Below are 15789 nucleotides of genomic sequence, written 5' to 3' on the forward strand. Positions count from 1 at the left end.
TACCACTGGAAAACATACACATAATCTAAAGGTGCACAGCCCACCAATTAAATGGCCCATTTGTAGGATACAGTAGTTGATGCAAGGAAGTCAACCACCACAGGGTTCATAAGATCATTCTCTAATAAGCAAACCCTTATGATTCTATCCACTGGGAAGAGGTTTGCTCCACAGGAGTTGCCTCTTCTCCCTTGTACTCACCATAGAGCCAGACCTCCAGGGCAAGAAAGAGACTGTCCTCTTATACTGCTTCAGCAGATGAATGACAGGGTTAGACAGCTCCTTGTACTGACTCTCAAACACAATAAAAGTAGGCTTCTTGGAGAGCTCCATCAGTCGCCAAAGCCCCTCCCTGCAGAGGAAACATAATCCAGGGTTATCTGGAACAGACATGACAAGAAAAGACAATCCACAGGTGAACATGCTAAGGGGTGGCACGCTAAGGGGAGACATGCAAAGGAGAGAGAAGGCAAGCGGCAACATGCTAAGTGAAGATATGCCAAAGGGAGAGATGTCCAGGGGTAACACAACAAATGAAGACATGGAGATAGGGGGTATTCAACAGGCAGATATTGCAATTGGAGAAACACCAATCAAGGACAGAGGAGTTTGATACATTGCAAGGGAATGCATGCTGAGAGGAAAACGGCAATGGGGGTCACCTGCCGAGGGGAGACACTACAGGAGAAGACATGACACGTAGAGACACATTTAAGAATGGGAGAATGACTGTGAGAAAATATTCCAATAAGACATGCCTAGAGGAGACACAGCAAAGGGAGAATCTCCAGGGAAGACATGTCAATAGGAGATATACTAAATGGTGGCATGCCAAAGGGGGGACAAGCTAAGTGGAGACACAACAAGTGGAGGAGCAATATGAGAGGAGACATAAAAGAGATACAAGTATATATATCAAAAGCCAGACTAACAGTACATGTATGCTTGTTAGGAACACTCATGGCAAACACATTGATGGCAGACACACAAAAGAAATGCTCCAGGAGGGAACAGCACTAAGGGAGGGTGAATGACACTAAGGGAAGATGCACCAAGAGGGGACACAACAAGAGAAGCCAGGGGTTAGGGGATAGGGGGTGGGGAAGTCATGTCATGTCATGGTGAGCCCAGGAATGGAGTGTTTGACAAAGGGGTGTGTGGCAATCTAGAGAATCAGAAATGAGGAGGGTAAGACCGGACTGTTGGAGTTTGGGTGAGAGGTCCCAAGGGGGTGGCATGCCAAAGAGGGGCAAATAAAGATTAACACACTGTAGGTTGTTTTTGGTTGGAACAACACAGGGAAGCAGGAGATCGATGTATCAAATCTAAAAAAGGAGAACGAAACGCCAAGGGAATAAGATATGTCAAATGTGATTCTGCATAGTAAAGCATTACGATTCCTGAATTGTGATTATTTCTATTTTTAAGTTACTCTTTGTTTTAAAAATGTGGACATGCTAGTCTATTCTGCATAGCAGTCTCATGCTATGTAGATTTGTTAAAATATGACTATGGACTGGGGAGAACACACTAAATAGATACAGTTGAGACAGAATAGCTATGTCACAGAAATACAGGCCATGGAAGCTGTATTGAGATATGCCAAAGGAAAGTTGGGGCACATACTGGAAGACGACTCAGAGCTATGCCTGGGGAGGTGCAGGGAAAAGGCTAAAAGGCAGAGAGACCTACATAGGAATGGGAGCCCACCCAGACACCATTAACTGTCTTAATGCTTGGGTCACAGATTTCCAGTGAAGAATCTGCAGATAAAGGTTATTGTACTGCAGCCACACACTTACCTAAAGTTGTTGCGGCACCACTCCTGCTCCAAATAGGCCTTTGAGAGGACCACAATGAGGCGGCGGCAGCGGCTGATATTCATGATAAGCTCAGCTGAGGGCTCTGCAGGAATAGATCAGAGTGGTTGGCACTAACACTGGCCAGGACCTCATGTCTCACCACCACCAACGCCATCCAAGCATCTCTGTGTGAGCAGCACCAACCCTCTCAATGCAGCTCTGTGTGAGCAGCGTCAACTCCCATTAGGCATCCTTGTATGAGCAGCATAGAAAGTCAACACACAGATACATCCCTAAGTATGTGACAAGAACCTTCCAGTGACCAATTGGCGACTGGTGCCAACACCATCAACATCCATAAATCAAAGTGGGACCCTAACTAGTCTGAATCCAAGATCTGTGTGTTACAAACAAAATGCAATGACCAAAATAACCCATTTATCCATCATGAACAAAATTAAGCAATTTGTGTGTGATGACCACCATTCATAAATCTGTGCGCAAAAAAACACTATTGCATGCTGTTTTCCGTAGTTCTTTTTATCATGTTGCAGCTTTCGCGCAACATGACACAAGAGGGCACTGTAAGCTAAGTTACTGCTCTCTTGGGTCTCTAGTCTTCTACAGGCCCTAGACACTCTTTGGATTGTTAACGAACGGTGCAAGTGAATCACGGACGGGACTGGTGGCAGCAATCGTTTCTTTGTGTTTTTGAGCTCCTTTTGGCGTTTAAGCGCGTTTCTCGCGCTTAGCCCAAAATGGTGGCCTGGCTCCCAAAATGGCCAGACCACGAGGCTCTTTGTCTTGCCCACTGACCGTCTTGCCCCCTTGGCCTTCCCCAGGTCGAGCTGACCCGGGGCCTTCCTTATTTGGGCATGTACTTTCCCGCGAAACACAGATACTTTCACGGGTTTCTACAGGCCTTGTGTGTGCCTCCAGGATGTGGGCTGGGATGACTGGTCCCAATACACATCCTGGGTGCCAGAGAGTCTAGTGTGTCGTGAATGCCTGGGACCACCGTGGTCCATGATAGGTCCACGTATGGTTTGAGTGTTTTGTGAGCAGATCTCCTATTGGGTCGCCTCCGTTTTGGCGCGAAGGGAACCGTGGATAAGAGGAGGCTGGAAACACCACTACCATGTCGATCTCCTGAGTTCCCACGAACGAAGGAATACAGGAGCCAAGTATCCTGCAACTACGAGGCTGAACCGAGGAATCGCTGGTGACCCGCTGAAGGACTGATCCTCTGCACTGCTGTCGCTTTGTGAAACCCTTTCTACCTCTGATCGGCCTGTACTGGTACTTCGACCCCTTGGAATAGTGGGAACAACTATTCTCGGCATCTTCACCATCTCCTGCACGTAAGCCTTTGGAAGGGTCTCTGGGCCATCCAGCAGACTGACCAGCCGACCCAGGAGTCTTGCTCTGAAACCGCCGTCAGATTGTGTTGTATTACGAGTCCTTGCCACTCTCACACGATTCGTACACTTGGCATTCCCAGGTCTGACGTGAGAAGTGTACATTGGGCTGAAATACACACGGCTGCGCCGTCGCCCTGCTGTGCTGACAATCTGTGCGGGTTCACTGCGTTTGGGACATCCTCAACTCTAACTTCTGCTGCTGCGGAATCTACAGGATGCCGAGACGTCCCCTGCTCGTATCTGAACCTGCCAACACTGAAACTGACACAGAGAAGCCTGGGTCTGCCTGCATCGGGGACCGGTGAGTAGCATCGCTAGGAACTGGTCGACCTCCTGCAGTAGCCCATAGCTTTTCCCCGCTGTGTCTAACAGCATGCCTTTCCGTACTCACGCTCTGCTTCTGCCCACAGTGGAGGCTGCGCTTGAGTCGCGGAGCTCTGTTCATCTTCATTTGTTCATCGAACTGAACTGCCCGATTCCCTCTAAGAGACTCCCCTTTGCCCGTTGGCACCAGCGTGTGAAGGTCCTTTTGAGCACAAGGCTCCACTCTTCATAGGGCTCGGACTTCCTTCTAGTTAGGTGCCTCTGAAGGCGGACTGGGTCTAACTAATATTCGCACTGCCTGTTTTCCTCCCCATCTAGTGGTCTGCACATTTTGTGCGTCTAACTCGTTAGACTCGTTGGTAATTGTATATATATTGAATTTGATTGTGATGTGTTGGTTTACTTGAGTTTTATTGCGATATCTCGCTAAGGTCAATGTTACAAAGGCCTTGTAATAAATGTGTCTATATTTTTAATATAACACCTACTTGGAGTAATTTGTAAGTGTCCTGTGTGCTCATTGTGGGCTTTCAGTCACCCTCACCCCTCTTGAGACCTAGTCTTGACCGCCGCAATCGCTACCTTGATTGGTCTGGCTTGTCCAGAGGTTACCCTGTTCCAAGAAACTAGGCTGGCCTTCTGAACCTCTGCCCCTCCAGGACAGAGTTCAGAAATCCATCTTAACAAATTGGTGTACAGCGGTGGGATACGACTGAAGGTATCCAGTGTTGCGCACGAGCGAAGGCATTTCAAGTTATTCCTACCAGGAAACATAGTGAATTGTCATAGTCTAACTTTTAAAAGGCCATAGTCGTATCTAACAGTATGGAAACAAATACCTTGTTAACTTTAAATGCTTCTAAATCCGAAACATTGAAAAAGATGTGTGCGGAGAGAGGTGTCTCCTCTCAAGGCACCAAATTGGATATGATCCAAAGAATCGTGGCGTGGCAAGAAGCGCAGCTTGACGCTATAACTTCTGAGGACAGTGCGGAAGGAGGTGGGGCTGCTCTCACTGGCAGAACCGACGGTTCTGCCGCTGCACTGATCCACCGCGACCACGAGGACAGGGAGGATGTGATGTCTAATGTTTCCTCTGCCAGTGTCGATGGGGAGGCCATGCTTGAATTCAAGAAGCAAGAGCTGCTGTTTAGGCAGAAGGAGCTGGAGTTCAATATGGCCAAACTACAGGAAGAGCTAGAGTTAAATAGGGTCAAGCTAAAAATCGAGCAGGCAGAAAAACAGAAAGACAGGGCTCACCAGTTGGAACTGGCCAAGCTTCAGGTTGCAAATGAATCCAAGGGTCCTGGACATCGGTCTGGGGCCTCCTCTCATCCATGATTTCCAAAAGATCTGCTCAGTGTGTATGAGGAAAAGAATGACATTATGGACTGGCTGAATACGTTTGAATATGCATGTGAAGTCCAACAGGTTGACAATGCTGATAAGATTGCCCGGTTACTCAGCAGACTGCCCCATTCTGGCTGTAGTGCCATTATGGAAATGTCGAAGGCTGAGCGAGCTGATTTCGCAATGTTAAAGCAAACTCTCATTTTTTAAAGTTTGGAAAGACTCCTGCCCAATATTTAAAACGATTCCAAGAGTATAAGAAAAAAGAAGGTGGTACTTGGGTATCTTATGTAACCGAATCCTTAAAAAACTTGACTGGCTGGGGTCGAAGGTTATAAGGTTTCTACCTTTGAAGGCATGACAAGTCTTGTCATGCTGGAACATAGTTTTGCATCTTCTTCCCCGGAGCTTAAGCAGCATTTGGCCGATTCGAAGGAAATAGATCCTAAGAAGCTTGCCATTGCAGCAGAATTATGGGTGTCACATCGAGTGTCCCATAAGGACAAAACTCATCCTGGTAAGCAGGAGGAAGGGAAAAAGTCCAAAGATAAGGAGGGTGGAGAATCTGATAAAACTTCCTCTCAAAAAGGGCCACAAAAAGAAAAATAAGGTTAAGACACAAGAGAACTCACAGGGTAGTGGAGGGCAGCCTCCGAAACAGAACTCTGGTTACAATAATCCTCCCTATGTAAACAGACCCAATGGATCTTGTTTTGCTTGTGGAGCAACTGACCATGTGAAGGGGGATCCCCGGTGTAAGGTTAAACCTTTGGGGGTCCACTCCGCTAATCTGGCCTTCTCCTCCTACCAGGAAGAAGAGATTACAGGAGCATCCTTCTCCTCAGATTTCTTCCCCAGCGGGAAAGAAGCAGAGGTAGTTTTAGTTTCCCTGGGTTCCTGGGAGCCTAAAGTCGCAGAGGCTTATGCTAGGATTCCAGATAATACCAAGCACTACTTTAAATACAGTGTGCTGATCAATGGAGTAGATATTGCAGCTCTTAGGGATAGTGGGTGCAGTCAAACTGTAGTGGATTCTACCTTGGTAGATTCAGAGGAAGTTGCCAGAGCTACTCTGTGCCCACTAAGTTGGCTGACAGCCCACCTCGCATGTTTCCTGTAATACCTGTAAATCTTACTTTAAAATGGTACAGCAGTCAGGATTCCAGTGAGCATTCAGAGAAACGTCCCAGGAAAGGTCTTGTTAGGCAACGATCTCAGAGCTTTAGGGCTCGTAGGAGACACTGCCGACAGACCCTGCACATGGTCTCAAACACGGGCAGCATTGCCCAAGACCAATACGCCGCCCCAGCCAAAGAGGAAACCCAAGGCGAAAGGAGTAAGAAAGTCAAGACGAGGGAAAGAGAACATTCCCCCGAATTCGCCTACCACTGCGGTGGAGGAAGTTGGTCAATCGCCCGGGCCTGACGAGGAGGTGGCGATGCCTGTAGTATTTGACCCCAATGACCATCCTGAACTAAAAGACTTGTTAGTAGAAGGTGGTCCTGACAGGGAAGAATTCAGTAAAGGCCAACGTGAGAGCCCATCTCTGGAAGGCCTAAGAAGACAGGCCTGCTCCCAGCTTGAGGGTGAACCTCCTGGGACGCATCGGATTTATTGGGAAGGTGGACTCCTGTATAGCGAGCCCACAGAGTCCACAGAAGGAGACCATAGGAGGTTGGTGGTTCCTCTTGCTCTAAGACCCTTCCTCCTGCAGCTGGCGCATGAAGTGCCCCTTGCTGGTCACCTTGGTATTAAGAGGACCAAGCAAAGGTTATCCATGCACTTCTACTGGCCCAAGATGGGGGTGCAAGTAGAAAGTCACTGCAGGAGTTGTGCCTCCTGCCAGTTATCTGTTAAGAGTGGCTCAACAATCCAAGCTCCATTGGTACCACACCCAGTTGTGGGAATACGATTTGAAAGGGTAGGGATCGACATTGTTGGTCCCCTCGACCCGCAGACATCCTCAGGTAATAGGTTTATGTTGGTGCTAGTCGACTATGCTACCAGATATCCTGAGGCTATCCCATTGAAAACTAACTGCCAAGTCGGTTGCAAAAGCGATACTTGGCATCTTTACTAGGGTTGGCTTCTCTAAAGAAGTTTTGTCTGACAGAGGCAGCAACTTTATGTCAAAGTATATGCCGGCTATGTGGAAAGAATGTGGGGTCACCTACAAGTTCTCGTCTACATACCACCCCCAGACCAATGGTCTGGTGGAACGTTTCAACAGAACGTTAAAGAGCATGATTGGGGCTCTGGAAGAACCTCAGAGAAGAAAATGGGATATTCTTTTACCATGCTGTTTGCCTACCGAGAGGTACCACAGGAGGGTGTTGGCTTCAGCCCCTTCGAACTTCTGTTTGGTCATCCTGTACGGGGACCCTTAGCCATAGTCAAAGAGGGATGGCAGATGCCCACTCTCCCTGTTACTACCAACGTAGTAGATTATGTGCTGGGGCTCAGAAACCGGATGGTACGTCTGATGGGCTTGGCTAGTGATAAATTGAAGGCAGGACAAGCGCTGGTGAAACATTGGTATGACCAGAAAGGCTTCCCTCATCAACTTTACACCTGGTCAGCAAGTCCTGATCATGAATCCCATAAGGCCTCGAGCTTTACAGGACAAATGGTCAGGCCCTTACACAGTGGTGGAGCCCCTGGGTGAGGTTAACTATTTAGTGGACCTTGGAAGGCCTGTACAGGCTCCAAAAGTGTTCCACATAAATAGGCTGAAGGCTTTCGTCTCAAGAATCGAAATCGCAGCACTGCTACTGGCTTCAGATGTTGAGGAAGAGGGGTCTGAACCTCTCCCCGGCCTGTTCCAAAGCGGTCCTTCAGATCGCTCCTTTGAGGGTGTCTGAGTGGCCCCTCACCTGACTTCTAATCAGCAGGCTGAGGTGAAAGGTTTGCTTCGGCAGTTTTCCTCCCTGTTTTCACAGTCGCCTGGTTTGATACCTTGGTGCAAACATAGACACAGGAGACAGTGTACCTACCAAAGGTAGGGGATACAGGATGTCAGACAAAGTACGGTCTTACATTAAGACCGAGGTCAACAAGATGTTAGACCTTGTGGTGATTGAACCCTCTAGTAGTCCTAGGTCCAGCCCTGTGGTTTTGGTTCCAAAGGCAGGCACTTCTGAATTGAGGTTCTGCATGGATTACAGGGCTCTGAATGCTGTCACCAAGACAGATGCACATCCCTTGCCTCGAACAGATGAGCTGGTGGATACCTTGGGTACCTCCAATTACCTTAGCACGTTTGACCTCACTGCTGGCTATTGGCAAATAGCTTTAGCAGAACATGCCAAGGAGAAGACAGCGTTTTCTACTCCAGACGGCCTTTACCAATTCAGGGTAATGCCGTTCGGGTTGAAGAATGCACCTGCCACTTTCCAGAGGCTTGTGAATCATGTTTTGAATGGGTTGGACGAATTCTGTCTTGCATATCTGGATGATATAGCAGTTTTCAGTGCCACCTGGGAAGACCATGTGAAACACCTCGGGATTGTGCTCCAGGCTCTTCAGAAAGCACACTTGACCGTAAAGGCTAGTAAATGCCAGATTGGACAAGGCTCAGTGGTTTACCTTGGACATGAAGTAGGTGGAGGGAGGATACAGCCTCTTCCCAGTAAAGTACAAGCAGTACAAGACTGGCCTACCCCCACTACACAGACCCAAATTAGAGCCTTCTTAGGACTCACGGGGTATTACCGCAAGTTCATGGCAGACTATGGCACCATAGCTGCCCCTCTGACTGCCCTCACCACTCCGAAGAAACCCAAGAAGGTAACGTGGACCGACGACTGTGAGAAGGCCTTCAACGGCTTAAAAGACTCCTTGTGCCAGGCCCCTGTCCTCAGGGCCCCTGATTATCAAAGACCTTTTATTGTGCAGACGGACACCTCTGACACTGGGATAGGAGCTGTACTATCGCAAGTAGATGAGAAGGGTAAGGAACACCCCATTGGTTTTATTAGTCGCCAGCTTAAGGACAGAGCTCAGATGGTCCACAGTGGAGAAAGAATGCTTCTCTGTTGTGTGAGCCCCACGGAAGCTGAGGCCCTACCTCTATGGGACCCACTTCACTGTGCAAACGGACCATAAGCCCTTAAAGTGGCTGATGAACATGAAGGGAGAGAATCCAAAGTTGCTTAGGTGGTCCATAAGCCTACAAGGCTTTGACTTCACTATTGAGCATAGGCCATGTGTCCAACATAGCAATGCTAATTGGTTGTCCAGAATTTTTAACCGACCTGAACAAGAGACTCATCCAGGGGTGGATTAGTTCCCCCTGTCCATAGTCTGGGAGGGGCGAGTGTTAGGAAAGATTTCTTAATTGTGGGTAATTTTCCTTCCATGTGGCAACCCCTAAACTTGTTGCTGTTGTTTTCACCATGATCTAGACTTTGCCAGAGAAGTGCAGCCTTCTGGCGCACTCCTCTGGGCTTTCGCTACATTCTTACGGGGAAACTGACATGCCCTTAAGACAGTCAGTACTGGGAAACGCTGTTTTCCGTAGTTCTTTTATCATGTTGCAGCTTTCGCGCAACATGACACAAGAGGGCACTGTAAGCTAAGTTACTGCTCTCTTGGGTCTCTAGTCTTCTACAGGCCCTAGACACTCTCTTTGGATTGTTAACGAACGGTGCAAGTGAATGACGGACGGACTGGTGGCAGATTGTGTTTTTGAGCTCCTTTTGGCGTTTAAGCGCGTTTCTCGCGCTTAGCCCAAAATGGTGGCCTGGCTCCCAAAATGGCCAGACCACAAGGCTCTTTGTCCTGCCCGCTGACCGTCTTGCCCCCTTCACCTTCCCCAGGTCGAGCCGTCCTGGGGCCTTCCTTATTTGGGCATGTACTTTCCCGCGAAACACAGATGCTTTTGCGGGCTTCTACAGGCCTTGTGTGTGCCTCCAGGATGTGGGCTGGGATGTCTGGTCTCAATACACATCCTGGGTGCCAGAGAGTCTTATGTGTCATGAACGCCTGGGACCACCATGGTGCGTGATAGGTCCACATATGGTGTGAGTGTTTTGTGAGCAGATCTCCTATTGGGTCCCCTCCGTTTTGGCGCAAAGGGAACAGTGGATAAGAGGAGGCTGGAAACACCACTGCCATGTCGATCTCCTGAGTTCTCACGAACGAAGGAATACAGGAGCCAAGTATCCTGCAACTATGAGGCTGAACCGAGGAATCGCTGGTGACCCGCTGAAGGACTGCTCCTCTGCACTGCTGTCGCTTTGCGAAACCCTTTCTACCTCTGATCGAACGAGAAGGCCTGTACTGGTACTTCGACCCCTTGCCATAGTGGGAACAACTATTCTCGGCATCTTCACCATCTCCTGCACGTAAGCCTTCGGAAGTGCCTCTGGGCCATCCAGCAGACTGACCAGCCTACCCAGGAGTCTTGCTCTGTAACTGCCGTCAGGTTGTGTTGTATTACGAGACCTTGCCACTCTCACACGATTCGTACACTTGGCATTCCCAGGTCTGACGTGAGAAGTGTACATTGGGCTGAAATACACACGGCCGCGCCGTCGCCCTGCTGTGGTGACAATCTGTGCGGGTTCACTGCGTTTGGGACATCCTCAACTCTAACTTCTGCTGCTGCGGAATCTGCACGACGCCGAGACGTCCCCTGCTCGTATCTGAACCTGCCAGCACTGAAACTGACGCAGAGAAGCATGGGTCTGCCTGCATCGGGGACCGGTGAGTAGCATCGCTAGGAACTGGTCGCCCTCCTGCAGTAACCCATAGCTTTTCCCGGCTGTGTCTAACAGCACGCCTTTCCGTACTCGCGCTCTGCTTCTGCCCACAGTGGAGGCTGCGCTTGAGTGGCAGAGCTCTGTACATCTTCAATTGTTCATCGAACTGAACTGCCAGACTCCCTCGAAGAGACTCCCCTTTGCCCGTTGGCACCAGCGTGTGCAGGTCCTTTTGAGCACAAGGCTCCACTCTTCGTAGGGCTCGGACTTCCTTCTAGTTAGCTGCCTCTGAAGGCGGACTGGGTCCAACTATTATTCGCACTGCCTGTTTTCCTCCCCATCTAGGTGGTCTGCACATTTGGTGCGCCTAACTCGTTAGACTCGTTGGTAATTGTATATATATTGTATTTGGTTTCGATGTGTTGGTTTACTTGAGTTTTATTAAGATTTTTCGCTACGGTCAATGTTACAAAGGCCTTGTAATAAATGTGTCTATATTTTTAATATAACACCTGCTTGGAGTAATTTGTAAGTGTCCTTGCTTTGTGTGCTCATTGCTGGCTTTCAGTCACCCTCACCCCTCTTGAGACCTAGTCTTGACCGCCGCGATCGCTACCTTGATTGGTCTGGCTTGTCCAGAGGTTACCCTGTTCCAAGAAACTAGACTGGCCTTCTGAACCTCTGCCCCTCCAGGACAGAGTTCAGAAATCCATCTTAACAGAGAGCAGAGGAGTGGACAAGTGCTGGAGGAGGGCCCAAGAGGAAAGTACCAAGGGGAGCCAGGAGGAGCACCTCAGGCTAAGCGCTGGTAAAGGCAGCTTTCGAGGGTGGTGAGAGGAGCCACCAGTCGGGGGCACACAGGGCAATGCAAATTGTGGGGGTCAGGGGGTGCGGACCATGACTGGGAGGAAGGACCTGAGATCCTATGAGGTTCATGAGGACCAGGCCACCAGTCACAGTGGCAGTGGGGTGATTAGCAGGAGAGCGAAAGAGGAAGAGAAAAGCAGAGTTTTGAGCAGTTTCAGGAACTTAAGGAGGTCTGTCTCAAATCTGAGAGGGACAGGGAGGCTGTTCCTAAGGGAGGCACCAGCCACAGAAGAGAGAGATCTGCCCCCCACTCTCTGCTTAGAGGAGCACTCGACAGTCAGAGAATTGGAATTAGAGGAGCGTAGGGCTCTAGCAGGGGAGTATTTAGGGAGGGAAAGTTGGAGATAGTGTGGACCCAGGCCCCAGAAGGCCTTGTAGATGATGCAAAGGGACTTGGATTTGATCCTTGCAGCCACTGGGAGTCAGTGGAGTGATTTTAGGGCTGGAGAGATATGCTCTCTGGGCTTGAGGCCGAGGATAAATCATGCTGCCTTATTCTGGATTAGCTGGTGGAGGGGGGAAAAGAGAGGAGAGAGGGACATCGAGAAAGAGGCTGTTGCAGTAGTCCAGCCTGGAAAGGACCAGAGCTCTGGAGACATTGAGCTTCTGGGGGAAGTTGAGACAATGAAAAATGCCTCTGAGGAGGTGGAGCTGGTAATTGGACTTTTTGGTAAGGTCCATGATGTGAGGGGCAAAGGAGAAACCGGAATCGAAGATGACCCCAAGGTTTTTGGCCTAACAAGAAGGTGGGAGTAGAGGCATGCTGCATTGAAAGCGAGCATGTCCTGACAAGGTTCATCCAGTGATCTGTGATGGATCAGTACTATTTAGGCATCTGTTCAGCAGCATACAGAGATCTGTGGGTAATGAGCACCAATCAGCAATCTGTAAGTGATCAGCACCAATTGAGGATCTGTGTGCAACAAACAACATGTAGTGTGGTCTTCTCTGCCTAGTTCCCAACCACTTGCCCTCTGCTAAGGACTGTGGTGCTTTTCTACTGCCTGGGTGCCTAATGTTTTGCTTATTGTGACAAGCATTTGAAAATGAGCCCCACAAAAAACATAAAATGATCTCAGGCTTGCGCTCTGCTTTCAAACAAATGTAAAAAAAAAAAATTTTTTATGAAGTTAAGAAACATACTATGTGTTTTGCTCAACCCCTCTTTTATCGGCTAGTGATGGTCACTATGAATATGTGAGTGTTTGTTGTGTGTGCATGAGAGAGAGAAATCAAGACCATCTAGGGCAGGTGTCTGCAACTTGTGTCTATCCAGATATTTTCGACTATGAAACCACAGATCCCTCATCATCGACTATTCTGACAAGGGCTGATGTGAGATGTAGTCCAAAACACTGGGGAAAGCCAAATGCCGCTGACCCATGATCTAGAGATGTGCAGAACAACCAAGCCCATGGATGTATGTGACCAACAACATCCAAGCATCCACGTAAAGGCAGCACAAACATCATCCCGGGGTCTCAGGGTGATGGCCCTTTGCAGGTACTGGCTAGGATTGGCCAAAGAAACAGAGTGCAAATACACTAGAGATTGAACAATTTTGAATGAGTGGACATCGCCTACCTGAGCCTGGCAAGATGTCCTTATCATCCAAGAAGAGTTTGTACCCATAGCGATTCTCCAGGTGTGGCTTCAGAATGAAGTTGGCAAATTTCTTGTCATCAGTGGAAGTGGAGTAGGAGACGTATGCATCATACAGCTTGCCATCTAGAGGCCAAACAAAACCAAGTAGAGAGAAGAAGTTGAGGATGTGTGAAAGCTGAAACTTACTGGGCCTAATTAAAGATTATCTCCTGTCTCTGGAGGATCAACAAATTTGCTGAACAAAGAGTATAGTTGGACACATGCGTTTATGGCAGTGATTGGGTACTGGTGCAGCTTTGATAGTCACATATTCTGCCTAGGTTCTTCCTTGCTGCCCAGATACACCACTTAGTGATGGCACTCAAGGCTCATTGCTCAGGGCCCTGTGTCAGGCATCCCTTCAGTGACCCCTAGGGATAATGGGTAACAAAAGAAGACTCTTCTAGTACTCAAGAGAATTACAAAGAGACAGGGTAGAGAGGTCACCATTTCTTCCATTGGTTTATCATACCAGGCATCAAAGGCAGCACAGGCGAGGTGTGAATCTTTAGAGACAATCTAAGATGCAGAGATGGCACACTGTTTTTGCAAGTCCCAGTGCTGCAGATGCAGCAGGAATGGAATGGAGTGTATTTGTTTCTGTTCCTAGGTTCTAATACTGGAATGGAAGGAGTGCTGCTGCTTGAAACTAAGCTCATTGGCCGAGTGATGGGTGGGCTCCAAGACTAAAGCAGCAGGTGTGATTTGACTCAGGATTGAGATGCATGGCAGAGCTTCAGGTGGGCCTCCGTACTGGAAGAGGGGTTCGGGGGTAGATGGATTGCGGTTTGCAAGGATCCAGGATTAGCATTATTAGATGTGCTGGGTCGACCCGTGATAAAGGGTTTTGAAAGAACGGCATCCAGTCCTCGGGAAGAGATGAGTACAGATGCTTCATGTCAGAAAACCGGTACATTAATATCACTGTTTTGGGTCTTGGTATGTGAATAGCAGCGTACGTAAGAGTTCAGGGTCATTGGTAGGTCTATGCCATTGGTGGAGGCAGGTTTTGGTGTCGGGCGCAGACAGCCCCTTAGGAATTCTAAATGATGTATGGTCAGTCACAGTTGGTGAATAATTTCAGTGGAGTGGCCTAGATGTATCCCAAACTGCAAGGAACAAGCATACCAAAGATGCCCAAAAGAATATGGACTGGTTCGGGGGGGTTTCTCCACACACCCCCGCCCCTCCCCCGGAGATCATTTATAAAATAGAATATTGCAGCACTCTTTTTAAAAGAAATGGAGTAAAAAGACAGTTTACAATTGGTTTTCTAGGGTTAACACATTAAAAATCAAATAAATACCATTTCACCAAAAGTACACAAGAGCATTTTACAGCATGTTCAATAAGCTGCTGCCACAATCCATATATCTATGCCATTGACAGTTACTGTAAATTACTTTACATTGACACTTACTGGCATAAACAAGTTGTAATTTGTGCCCACAGTTGCACGAAAGTCATTTACAGTTGGTAGATCACATGTATGAAGCTGCGGGCCATGATCAATCTATGCCAGTAAATCACATACTATGGTTATAGGCACAGCCTATGCCAATACTACCAATGGCAAATCACTTGTCTGAGGCTATGCACCCACTCTGTGTCAGTAATAGCCACTGTAAACCACTTACATGAGGCTCAGCTACAATCTATTGATGACAAGATAATGTAGAAGGGCTTGGAGTATCTCCTTCCACCTAATAAAGTGTTGTTTTTTTTTATATTTGTGCCTTTTACAGCACAATTTACGAACAAAAAGGGGTAAAAATGCACACTGTTTACATTTGGTTCTGAAAGGCAACACATGAAAAAGTCCCATAAATGACAGGTCGTTAAAAGTATACAGGTCAACATTTATAATCAGAATGTATGTAGGCTGGTCATGAAATTGATATACATTGGCCATTACTAGCATAGATTGTGGATTGTGGTCCCAGCTTCATGAAAGTGGTTTACAGTGTCCAAGTCACTTTCATGAAGCTATTGCCATACCTATTCAAAGGATGTTCACTGTAAATCACTTGCATGAAGCTGTTGGCCCAAACAATCTATGCCAATAACTCTGGTCACTGTAAATCACGTGTGTGAGGTTGCAGCCAATCTGTTTTAGCTATGTTCACTCTAAATCTCTTGCACGAGACTGCAGCCACAATGCATCACCTACATGAAGCCATGAACAATCAATCTTTGCCTGTAGTGTTCGCTGTAAATCACTTACACAAGGCTGTAGCCAATATAGTGCAGTAATGGTCACTGTAAATCATTTATGAAGCGGAATCCCTGACAAATATGAGCATTGCCAATGCTACCCTCTTCCCCACCATGCAAACACATTCACACACTGCATTCACTCCCACACTCATACCCAGTCATTTAGACACACACACACGTGCACACAAGCACTGCTACATGGACACACACATACGTACACACTTCAACAAACCAGACTCAAAACACACACATTGCATTCAAACCCACACTCACAAAGTACAAACCTACAATCACTTACAAAAAAACATACTTATCTTCCTATCTAAAGTCCCAGGGGAATGGGCCCAAGTGCGAACAAACTCCAGAAGGCTTGACAGATATGAACAACTGCAACCTAGGGAACAAAGTGGTTAGGCAGTGCCGCACACACTGGTGCCCGCGCAGAGCACACTTTATTAATTT

General features: G+C 47.9%; 1 protein-coding gene across 2 annotated transcripts in view; it reads right to left on the reverse strand.

Moving 5' to 3' along the window:
* Nucleotides 1-15789, reverse strand: part of SIGIRR (single Ig and TIR domain containing) — a 180150-nt gene that overhangs the window by 35000 nt on the left and 129361 nt on the right. For both annotated transcript variants that reach the window (XM_069623926.1, XM_069623927.1), the window contains exons 6-8: nt 13051-13194; nt 1803-1905; nt 202-352 (exon numbers count right to left, since the gene is read on the reverse strand). In XM_069623926.1, coding sequence (XP_069480027.1) covers nt 202-352; nt 1803-1905; nt 13051-13194 — 398 coding nt within the window. The remainder of the gene's footprint in view (nt 1-201; nt 353-1802; nt 1906-13050; nt 13195-15789) is intronic.

Source organism: Ambystoma mexicanum, chromosome 11, assembly GCF_040938575.1.
Source record: "Ambystoma mexicanum isolate Mex_15411 chromosome 11, UKY_AmexF1_1, whole genome shotgun sequence".
Taxonomy (NCBI): domain Eukaryota; kingdom Metazoa; phylum Chordata; class Amphibia; order Caudata; family Ambystomatidae; genus Ambystoma; species Ambystoma mexicanum.